Source organism: Monodelphis domestica, chromosome 2 (genome assembly GCF_027887165.1).
Source record: "Monodelphis domestica isolate mMonDom1 chromosome 2, mMonDom1.pri, whole genome shotgun sequence".
NCBI classification, from domain to species: domain Eukaryota; kingdom Metazoa; phylum Chordata; class Mammalia; order Didelphimorphia; family Didelphidae; genus Monodelphis; species Monodelphis domestica.
In genome coordinates this window covers 341,165,175-341,177,836 of record NC_077228.1, presented here as the reverse complement: position 1 = coordinate 341,177,836, position 12,662 = coordinate 341,165,175, and the positions used below count along the sequence as shown (strand labels likewise).

At 37.0% G+C, this 12,662-nt stretch overlaps 1 protein-coding gene across 1 annotated transcript in view; it reads right to left on the bottom strand.

Moving 5' to 3' along the window:
• Nucleotides 1-12,662, bottom strand: part of NT5E (5'-nucleotidase ecto) — an 81,955-nt gene that overhangs the window by 47,738 nt on the left and 21,555 nt on the right. Inside the window, exon 2 of the mRNA XM_007507867.2 lies at nucleotides 143-365. Coding sequence (XP_007507929.2) covers nucleotides 143-365 — 223 coding nt within the window. The remainder of the gene's footprint in view (nucleotides 1-142; nucleotides 366-12,662) is intronic.

Sequence of the window (12,662 nt, the reverse complement as noted above, 5' to 3'; positions counted from 1 at the left end):
AAGAAATATCTCAAATCAGTGCTGTCTTGCCACCCAACATCACAAAATCTGGGGGTTTTATGCAGAATCTGTAATAAATATGCCACAATCTTATTAAGTTGAATTAGATTAAAATAATGTTTGCAATAAAAGGAAAAATTACCTGGTTTTGAAAGGACAGGTGTCTCTTTGGAAGTATATCCAATGATTCCCACTTTCTCTTCACCAACAGTTAAAATTTTGTATGGATGATAATACCCAGATATTTGAGATGCAAGAGGCTCGATGGCTTTAATATTAGCACTGAGAACTGGAAACTTGACTTTTTTAAGTAGTGGACCCAACAATCCCTCCACTCCATTATCAAATTCATGATTTCCCAGGGCCTAGTAGAAAATGAATAAAGAAAAAAGAAATTAGATACATTAGAATCACTTTCAGTACTTAAATAATTCAAGTATACCTAGTTTAATAATAGTTAATAATAATGATAACTAGTAAAGAAAAAAGCTGGCAAAAAAGCAAAGGTAGCAATAATTATCTGAAAGTTAAAGCTAAAATAGATCTAATTAAAAGAGATAAACAAGGAAACTATATTATGTTAAAAATGTACCAAAGATAATGAAGCATTGTCAATATTAAACTTATATGTACCAAATATATAGCATCCATATATATATATATATATTTAAAAAACCCTTACCATCCGACTTGGAGTCAATACTGTGTATTGGCTCCAAGGCAGAAGAGTGGTAAGGGCTAGGCAATGGGGGTCAAGTGACTTGCCCAGGGTCACACAGCTGGGAAGTGTCTGAGGCCAGATTTGAACCTAGGACCTCCCATCTCTAGGCCTAGCTCTCAATCCATTGAGCTACCCAGCTGCCCCCAACATCCATATTTTTAAAGAAAAAGTTAAAGTAGTTATAGGTGGAAATAGGTAACAAAACTATAATAGTGGAAGATTTTAACCTTCCTCTCTCAGAACTAGATAAATCTAACCAAAAAATAAGAAAGAAGTCAAGGAGATAAATAAAATCCTACATAAACTAGATATAATAGATATCTAGAGAGAACTAAACTGGAATAGAAAGAAATACCTTTTTCTCAGCAGTACATGGTACCTTTACAAATAATGAGCATATTTAAAGACATAAAACCTTTATAGTTAAATGCAAAAAAGCATAATTAAATGCATTTTTCAGATAATAATGCAATGAAATTATTATTAAGGAGCAATGAAAACAAAATAAAAGTTAATTGGAGACTAATTTAATTTTTAAAGATGAGAATTGTTCATGTGTGTACAGAGGCATTATAATTAAAATGAAAATGCTGCTAGTTGGCTACATGTGTCCAGTACCCTCTTTTTCTCTGGTCTACTTTTTATTATTTAATTAAATAATTATCAATTAAGATATAGTCTCCAGAGAGTTTTAATCACAACATAGCTAAACCAAACTATATATTTAATGTCATCCCAATTAAATTACCAAGAAACCATTTTATTGAACTAAAAGAAATAAGAAACTTCATTTGGAACAACAAAAGGTCAAGAATGTCAAAAGAATTAATGAAATAATATAAAGAAAAGAAGTCTAGCAGTACTAGATTTTGAGCTATATTACAAAACAAAAAATATCAAAACTGGTACTGGTATTGACTAAGAAACAGAAAGATAGATCAGTGAAACAGATCAGATATAAAATAAACGCTGGTAAAATATTATAGTAATATTATAGTATTGTATTTGGCAAAAGTAAAGACCCAAGTTTTGGGGATAAAAATTCACTATTTGGTAAAAAATAAATTGTTGGGAAAACTAGAACATGTACTGGCAGGAATAAGATAAAGATTAATATCTTACACCATTTACCAAGATCAGATCAGAATTGATAGATGGCCTAGGCATAAAAGGAAGAGTATAAGCAGTTCAGAAAAACAGTGAACATATTACCTTTATGAATAGGAGAAGAATTTATGAATAAACAAGAGATAAAAAGCATTGTGTTATGTAAAATGAGTAATGTTGAATACATTAAATTAAAAAATTTTTGTATGAATAGTAATGGAAATAGATACTAAATAATACAAAAACTCATGTAGCCAAGATTAGAAGGAAAGCAGTAAGTTGGGGAAAAATTTTTATAGACAGTTTCATAGATAGAGGTCTCATATCTAAATATATATAGAATTTTGTCAAATATACAGTTGCCCCTTGCTATATTGCAGTTCACTTATTGCGGCTTCACTGTATTATGGGTTAAAAAAAATCTAATTCTGAATCATGGAGTTTTCACTATGTTGTGGGATTTTGTGGATGAATACATACTGTACACAATGGAAATGCAGTACACCACTACTGCTCCCTGTGGAAAGGAAAACTGAAGCAACTTTTGGACTTTCTGCCACTCAGGTGGAACAAACAGCAGTTGGAATGTTAGAGAGAAGATATTGACAAGAATGACAGTTGGTGGGGGAAGGGGCAACTTAGAGTGACAGTGACAGTGGGTCTCCTGGCTCTCTCTCTCCTGGCCCTCGAACTAGAAGGAGTCTCTCTCCCTGTCTCTGAATAGAAGTACCTCTGTTCCTGGATTTTTCCAACTGTGTGCTCTACCTGGATTCCTGTGATCATGTCATTGAACAAAAGGACATAAGGGAAGCAGCTTGAACTGTAAGCCTGGGAGGCCTGGCCTCAGCTCAATAGCGGAGAGAGACTCAAACTCAATCTAGGGAAATCCCAATTCCCTCTTCCCTAATACCTCCCAATACAACTTGTTATTAAAATTCATCAAAACCACAGTCAGATAAGAGGATTATCATTTCAGGGGGACATAGAGGGAGTTGAACCTAGGACAGCCATTCAACCATAAATAGCCCTTCTTGGACCCTGCCAGGCAACCTTGATCTGGGGAAAGGCTTGTCCCTCAGGGGGGTCCATGCTTACCTGCCCGGGGATATCTTCAACATCAATCAATAGAGAAGACATCCCCTCAAGCTATCATAGGTGGCCCATTTCTCAAGACAGCTTATCAGCAGGGGGTATGTCCCTCCTTTTACCTCATGTTAGATTTAAAATGGTTGAAGGCCTTAAACTGTAACAGTTAAAAGAGTGATGTTGTAAACTGTAGTGAGTTAAAATGGTGGAAGATATAAATTGTGATAGATATAAGAGAGGGTGAGTAAATTTGACCACAGAAAATATGTTTCACTACAGTGTCTTGGTTTTTAAATCAAATATAAGGTGGTCACTAGGGTAATATTCCCAATTATTCAAATACCCAAGTCAACTGGGTTTTATACAGATTTTGATTAATACAAATGTGGAATTAAAGAAAAGAGAGAAAGAGAGAAAAAGGAAATAAGTATGAAGGGCCTTAAGCCAACATGGCCTAGACCTGAGTCTTAAGAGAGAGCGGATCAGTCAGTCAGTCTTTTAACACTCACCACAAGGTCTGTCTAAGCAAGGATTCTAGTGACAGCAGGCCAGCTCCATTTCAGCTGACTTCACCAGAGAGAGTTCCAGCCAGAGTCCTCCTTAAAGAGCCTTCCAGCCAGAGACTGTTCCAAAGGGCCTCTCTCCAGAGCCTCCAGAGGGACAGAGTTGCCTCAGAGGAGCTCCAGTGAGACCTCCTTAGAGATTGTCCTCCAAGAGCTTCACTTCTCCAGAGCCTCTCTCAAGAGATTCTTCCCAAGCGATCCTCATCAGAGATCCTCCAAAAGGATTTTTTTTCTCCTATGTCACCTCCCCTAAGTCCTTACATCTACCAATCACTGTAGACGTTTTCCAAAGGACTGCCCATCTGAATTCCTGCGAAGTCGACTAATCTCCTCAGTAAGTCTGAACCAGTGAAAACACAGCTGAGTCAACTAATCTCATTAAGAGAAAACTTGCCCAACCCTTTTAGGTACCTAGCATCCCACTGTATCAATTCTAAAAAACAGGCATGGCTCAAAGAACTCCTTGCCTTATTATAAGCATGGGTCCAAGTACTTTCATTGTTTAGCAAGGAGTTTTCTCCCCTAAAGCAGTCTTAAGTATGGGTGGAGTAGAGGTCCTCCCATAGCAAGGATTTTTCTCCCCTAAAGCAGTCTTAAGTATGGGTGGAGTAGAGGTCCTCCCATTTCTGATCCTGGCAAGTTCTCACATCAAAATGGGGAATGTTTCCCAGTAGTGAATTTGTTCCAATGGAGGATTCACAAGTCTGAGAAATTTCAAGATTTACACTCACTAGCAGCCATATTCCCTCTATCCCTTCAACTCCTCCATTCCCTATTACAAAACTTTCCTTATCCCCTGTCCTTCAATCTTAATATTCCTTATAATATTACATTGCTTAAGTTTGCCATTGTGAGATTGTACACGGCACACTATTGGCTGAAAGGCAACCAACCACAATGCTATGTTCTGTATCCTGGGTACTGATTGGTTCAGTGTTTGAGGGTGGGAAAGATTAATAAGAATGTGTAAAAGGTTTAAAGGAAAGCATGAAGGGTTTATAAAGCCTTTATATATATAAAGAATAAAATAAATATAACACCGGTACTTTGCTGATTTTCATCTGTCATGGAGGTCTCTGGAACATAACTCCCTTGATAGGTGAGGGATCATTGTATAAGAATATGAGCCATTCCCTAGGATTAAGTGGTCAAAAGATACAAGTAGTTTTTGGATGAAGAAATCAAAGCTATGTATAATTATATGAAAAGATGCTCTAAATCATCAATTAAAGAAATGCAAATAAAAACAACTTTGAGATTATCATCTCACACATAATAGCTTGGCTAAAATGATAAAAGGACAAAATGATGAATATTGAAGGGTGTGTAGAAAAACTATTTTTTTTTACCAAATAGTGTAGAAAAGTGGGGACATTAATATACTCTTGGTGGAAGTGTGCACTGATCCAACCATTTTGGAGAATAATTTGGAATTATGTTCAAAGAGTTATAAAATTGTATATACTTTTTTGACCAAGCAATACCACTATTAGGTTTATTTCCTAAGGTGAGGGAAAAAGGAAAAACACTTCTATATTCTAAAATATTTATGACACGTGAATTTAGAGTCTTCTTGCCTCTGAGTCCAGCACTCTATTCACTGGGCCACTTAGCTTCCCCTAGGTGGTGCAGCTAAGATTAGATGACTTCAATATCATCAGTTTAGAGATGGAGGAATGGGGGTGGGGTGGGGAAGAAGTAGGGGAGATAGGGTGGGGTGAAGTGGGAGCTAAGCATTTGAAGACAAGGGAAGAGATTTAGAATAGGTGCTTTAGGAAGCTTAAGAGAGAATAGAGAGGAATGAAAAGATTTCTGTGCAGTATTGAGGACCCAGTTGTGATCAAATAACAAATTGTATAGAAAGAAAGAAAAGAACTTGGACTTTCTTGGACTCTCTAACACTTAGCACTGTTTGGCACAAAGCAGCCACTAAATAGATGTTTGTTGAATTAACTGAAATTAGACCTTCCTTAGCACCAAACCTCTTGATTTTTAATGCATTTTAAAGGTAAATTATTTTCTAGGCATAATTTTATATTGTTAGTCCAATATGAGTTATATAGCATATACTTTTCCCTAGGTCTATTACCTTATGCACTCTTCTAAAATCTTTTTTTTTTACTAGATAATAATAAAGCTAACATTTATTTAAAACTTACTCTGTGCCAGCTACTAGGCTAAGCACTTTACAATGATTATTTTCATTGATTATCACAACAATGCTGGTAGACAGGTGCTATTATTATTTTCATTTTGAAGATGAGGAAACTGAGGCAAACAGAAGTTAAATGATTTGCCCAGAGTCACACAGCTTTAAAGCCATGACTTTATGGGTATAGGAAATTCCCAATAAAGGGATTGTCTCTACCAGTGCAGAGCAGGACCTAGCCTGCAAATGTCTTAAAGAGTTACATAGGACTCTGAATGGTTAGGTGACTAGATAGGTACCTAAGATTAGGACAAAGTTCATAAAGCAGGTATGTTTCAGAATCAGAACTTGAACTCAGGTTTTCTCAACTCCAACTCTTTATCTATAGCACCAAGGGAAACTGAGGCTTAGAGATGTTAAGAAAATTGCCCCACCTCATGATGAGTGTAAAATCTGAGGCAGGATTTGAATACAATTTCCCCAACTCCCCAGTCTTCATTTTTAGGGGAGAAAAATCCTTGCTATGGGAGGACCTCTACTCCACCCATACTTAAGACTGCTTTAGGGGAGAAAACTCCTTGCTAAACAATGAAAGTACTTGGACCCATGCTTATAATAAGGCAAGGAGTTCTTTGAGCCATGCCTGTTTTTTAGAATTGATACAATGGGATGCTAGGTACCTAAAAGGGTTGGGCAAGTTTTCTCTTAATGAGATTAGTTGACTCAGCTGTGTTTTCACTGGTTCAGACTTACTGAGGAGATTAGTCGACTTCGCAGGAATTCAGATGGGCAGTCCTTTGGAAAACGTCTACAGTGATTGGTAGATGTAAGGACTTAGGGGAGGTGACATAGGAGAAAAAAAATCCTTTTGGAGGATCTCTGATGAGGATCGCTTGGGAAGAATCTCTTGAGAGAGGCTCTGGAGAAGTGAAGCTCTTGGAGGACAATCTCTAAGGAGGTCTCACTGGAGCTCCTCTGAGGCAACTCTGTCCCTCTGGAGGCTCTGGAGAGAGGCCCTTTGGAACAGTCTCTGGCTGGAAGGCTCTTTAAGGAGGACTCTGGCTGGAACTCTCTCTGGTGAAGTCAGCTGAAATGGAGCTGGCCTGCTGTCACTAGAATCCTTGCTTAGACAGACCTTGTGGTGAGTGTTAAAAGACTGACTGACTGATCCGCTCTCTCTTAAGACTCAGGTCTAGGCCATGTTGGCTTAAGGCCCTTCATACTTATTTCCTTGCCTTTAAAAACTTTTATGTTTTCCTCTGACTATTTTATTTCTAGTTTATATTTGTTCCTCAAATCCTTGCAGTCATATGAAATACTCTAATTTTATATCCAAAAACTGCATTTAAAGAAATAAACTTTTTCACAACCTAAAGATTAATAAAATACTTAAAAAACACTAGCTATATAGAAGCACTATGCTAACTCTGCCTGCTTGTCACCTCTTCAATAATACTGAAATCTTCATTTGGTTTCAGCCCTTCTTTCAGAAAAGAGGATATGAAGTAATCAAGATACTTGACATCTATCAAAGGGATATTTACTTAAAGTTTTCAGGAAATGAGGATTTCCTCCAAGTCCATTCAATGTTTTTTTATCAGCCAAATACCTAAAATGCTGGTTGCCATTTAGGCCAAAATGAAAAAATAAACAAAATAAGGAGATTAGCATTTGGTAAAGTAGAATCCAATTAACATTTCCTGTCCAATTTTACAGCAATTTCAAAACGGGAGGAATTTTTTGTGAGCTGTTAAGAGAATAGTCTGGTGTTTTTCATGCTTTCCTCTGAATTTATCAATATTTTACTTGGCCAGGGTGTCAGAAATTTTTCTGAGTCACATTGTGAGGCAGTTTAGAGCAAAGAACACAACTAAGATTCTTGATTTGGGGTCACTTGCTCTGATCACTTAAAACACTGTTCATGAGGCTGGTCAGGTGTGCGGGAGAAAGGAATGGGTTGGAATAAGCAAAGTTCACTGAACTTAACCTTATTAATTCCACATGATGGCAAGTTAAAGCTTAGCATCCCTAGAGAGTAAAGTTAGTACCATATATGGTTCAATGGAAGAGACCTGCATAAGGAGCCAGAGGATGCAGGTTCAAGTCCTTACTCTGCCACTAACAGGGCATCTTTATTTTTATTATTATTTTAATTAATAACTTTTTATTTTCTATTCTTTAAAACCCTTACCTTCTATCTTAGAATCAATACCAAATATTGGTTCCAAGGCAGAAGAGCAGTAAAGGCTAGGTAATGGGAGTTGTGACTTGCCCAGGGACACACAGCTAGGAAGTGTCTGAGATCAGAATTGAATCCAGGACCTCTTGTCTCCAGGCCTGGTTCTCTATTCAGAGCCATCTAGTTGCCCTTAGAAACATTCTTTCATAGAAGCATTATGATACAATTTATTGAATAAGTATTTATTAAGCATCTATTAGACTTTAGGTTTGTTCTTGTGAATTTCAAAACTATTCCACCCTAATCAGACCATTCTTTAGAAGATCTGATTGAGATATTTCCTGATCAATAACAATAGAGATACTTGGAATAACAGAATCAGGTCTTGGAAACTACATTTTCTCCTCCCTTCTTCATTTAACAAGATTAGGAAGGTCTGCATCAAAACTCAAGATTTAATCATCTGAGAAAAATGACCTTCAACAGACATGTGCAAAAAAAAAAAAAAGGACAGACCTCTGGGCTGTCCTAAGTCAAGTTTGAGCCACCATTGGCATTTGTGAGACACAAGAAGTGAGGTAGAGAACAGCCTCCGGAGTTCTCTGGACTTCCTGTGGAGAGGGCTAGAGTTCAGTTCAATCCTGGAGCTTGAGCTTGGAGGAGCCCTGCAGACAACTTTCCTTCAGACTGGTCACACGAGTGATAAGGACTGACCCCTTTCTCTGCTTTGGCTTTCCAAGGCCTTAAGGCCCACTTTGGCTCAGCCTGAGCCAGAGTGGTTCTGAGTTAAACTTCTTTCCTTCTCTTCCTCTTTCCTTCTCTCCCTCTGATATTTTCTTCCTCCTGTTGTAATTAAAACTCCATAAAAATTTGCAGCTGACTTGGGTATTTTATTATTTGGGATTTCCCTTGGTGACCATTTAAATTTAGATTTTTTCAGTCTCAACCATAATATTCACCCTTTACATTCTGAAGATGCTGGTGATACAAAGACAAAAATGAAACAGTCAATTGCCCAAGGAAAGCTTAATCTTATATTCTATTGGAAAGAAACATGTACTCTAGCAACTCGTAGGAGATGGGCATGAGCTGAATTTTGTAGGAAGCAAGGGATACTAAGAGGGAAAACCTTTTGGACATGGAAACTGACATTACACCAGGATGTGAGGAAGCTGGCTCTCTACATTCCGACTATTTAGTTTTCCAACTAGCTTTCCCACAAGGCATAAATGGAGGGATTGAATGAGCAATGAATGTCAAGTAAATGCTCAATATTTTATTTGGCCAGGGTGTCAGAACTTTTTCTGAGTCATGTTGTGAGTCAGTGTAGAACAAAAAGCACACCTAAAACATTTGTTTTGGGGGTCACTTGTTCTGATCACTTAAAACATTGCTTATGAGATTGGTTATGAATAGGCAACTTTCAGAGGAAGACATCAAAGCTATTTATAGTAATATGAATAAATGTTCCAAAGCATTATTGATTAGAGACATAAAACAACCTTGAGGTACCACCTCACACTATCAGAAATGATAAATATTGGAGGGGAAGTGAGAAAATACACTGATGAACTGTTGGTGTTGTGAACTGATACAACCATTCTGGAAAATAATTTGGGACTATGCCTGAAAGGCTATCAAACTGTGTATATGCTTTGCCTCAGAAGTCTGTGTCCCAAAGAAATCACAGAAAAAGGAAAAGGTCCTATATTGACAAAAATATTTATAGCAGCTCTTTTTTGCAGTGGCAAAAAACTGAAAATTGAGGAGATGCTAATAAATTGGAAAATGGCTGAACAAGTTGTAGTATATGATTGTGTTGGAATACTATTGTGCTATGTAAGAAATAACAAGGGGAATAGTTTCAGAAAAATGTGAGAAGACATGTGAACTGATACAAAGTAAAGTGATTAGAACCAGGAGATCATTGTATGTAGTTAACAGCAATATCATAATGATAATCACTTGTGAAAGACAGCCACTCTGATAAATGCAATGATCAAAGAAAATTCTGAAGGACTTTTGATAAAAATTGTTATCCACATACAGAGAAGGAATTGATGAAATCTGAGTACAAAATGAAGCATATACTTTTTTCACTGTTTTTCTTGCTGTTTTGTGACATGGTTGGTATGGAAATCTGTTTCCCACGATTTCACATGTGTAATTGATATCATATTGTTTGCCTTCTCAGTTGGTGAGGGGAGAGGCTAAAGGGAGGGAATTTGGAATTTAAAATAAAAAACAATTACAAATAAATAATTAAAAGAAAGAAGGGTATGACGTATCACTAAAGGACAGGTATTATAGGGAGGCAGCATAATTTGTAAATGGCTGGTGGATTCCAACAATACTCAGTGGGCCCTTATTGGGGATGGAGGTCAGTGTGACCTTGGACATTTTAAAAGAACACAATTAATCTTCATTGGGAAATGAAATGGCTTTCCATCTCTTCCCCTCTCCAACATTTTAAGCTATTATTAGCAGGAGTAGTATAGAGCTATTCATATGTTTGGTTTTTGCCTCCCATATGTAAATATGAATATTCATCTTAGTATAGGAAAAGGCAGGGGGGGAAATGAAGTCAATATCTTCCCAGAAAAGTCAGAATAATTGAACGGAAAGTATTTTACTATTTATTTGCATTTGAGAGATGGACCTGCTTGGGGTGGTAACCACAGGAAACTCTGCATTTAATTTAGTTACACCCTTGAAATATCTTCTAAGGATACCACAAGCTGCCGCTAACCTTTTGGCCTTCACTTCTGAGCTGGTCATTATGCTTGCATTTTGGTTTTGTGGTTGCCTTGAAAGTATCTGGTGAACAGAGCTAGGAATAGATGTGGTCTGGACCTGGGGTTTCATTGATATAGTCAACCCATGAGTGAAGAAACTGTCTCTACCAATCTAGGTCAGCATCTTCTCTGCAACTCAGAGAATTGTCTAGATATGCATCTTTGGAACACTAATGTATTGTTGGTGGAATTGTGAACTGGTCCAAACATTCTGAAGAACAATTTGGAACTCTGCCCAAAGGGCTTTAAATCTGGGTGTATCCCTTGATCCAGTAATACCACTACTGGGTCTACAAAGAGATAATAAAAAGGAGGAAAGAACCTAATTGTACAAAAATATTTATAGCAGCTCTTTTTGTGGTGGCAAAAAAATTGGAAATTGAGGGGATGTTCATCAATTGGGGAAAGACTAAACAAATTGTGGTACATGTAGGTGATGGGATACTATTGTGCTATAGAAATAAGCAAATAAAAAAGAAATAAGCAAGATGATTTCAGAAAAATCTGGAAAGATCTACAGGAACTGATGCAGAGGGAAATAAGCAGAACTGGGAGAACATTGTACATAACAGCAATCTTGGATGATGATTATTTGTGAAAACTTAGCAAAGTAATGATCTGGCACAATCCTGAAAGAATGCTATCTACATCCAGAGAAAGAACTGTTGGAGTCATCTTTCCCATCAGTGTATTTATGGTTTTATTTTTGGGGTTTTGGTTATGTATGTATGCTCTTACAATGGCCAATATGGAAATGTGTTTTTCAAGACAAAAATAAAATTAAAAAAATAATAAAATATAATCAAAATGAGATTTTGTTTTGCTTTATTTTTTTTCAAACTTTTATTTTCTTAGTAACAATTCTAAGAAAGAAGGGCAAAGGCAAGGCAAATTGGGTTGTGATTTGCCCACAATCACATAGCTAGGAAATATCTAAGGCATATCTGACCCCAGGTCATCTTGATTCCAAGTCTGGCACTCTATTAACTGTGTTACCTAGCTACTGTTGTTTTGCTTTATGTGTGTGTTATTTTTACAGGGATTCTGTCTTTATTGTGAGGGGAAAGGAATAAATACTTGTTCAGTGAGGAGGAAAATTTTCAGAAAAGAAAAGCTGAGAATTGTCCAGAGGACAGAGAGATTAAATCAGCTACTCAAGGCCACTGAGGTCAGAGGTAGTACTTGAGACTAGGTCATCCTAGTTCTGAGGCCAATTTTCTATTTCTCCATGTTGCCTATCAAGGGCTCAACTATAAAATTTTAAGATCACCAAAATTAGAATTCTGAATGCAAATGGCAATACTGTGAAAAACAAGCTATTAAGCTTGCTATATGCACTGGAAACCCGAAAGAATGATTACACAAGGAAACCTTGTGATCCAAACAAAAGTCTATAATTGGTTCCAAAATAAATCAGGGTCCCTAACTATAGACATCACTCACTCTACTGTTATTCAACATGGGAGACTTCTTTTTGACACAATTTATAAACCAGATAATGAGTTATTTGCTATCAAATATTTGGGTTTACACCTCACACCTAGCAGATTAGCTAACATGACAGCAAAGGAAAGTAATGAATGTTGGAGGGGATGTGGCAAAGTTGGGACATTAATTCATTGCTGGTAGAGTTGTGAATTGAACCAACCATTCTGGAAGACAATTTGGAATTCTACCCAAAGGGCTTTAAAAGACTGTCTGCCCTTTGATCCAGCCATACCACTGCTGGGTTTATACTGTGAATTTAAAAACTATTCCACCCTAATCAGACTATACTTTAGAAGATCTGATTTAGCTATTTCCTGATCAGTAACAATGGAGATACTTGGAATAACAGAATCAGATCTTGGAAACTCTACATTTCTCCACTCTCCTTAGTTTAACAAGATTAGGAAGGTCTGCACCAAACTCAAGATTTAATTATCTGAGGAAATGGCCTTCAACAGACATGTGCAGAAAAAGTGGACAGACCTGGGCTGTCCTAAGTCAAGCTAAGCTATCACTGGTACAGATGAAATGCAGGAAAGTGACGTAAAACCATCTATACACTTCCTCTCTCTTT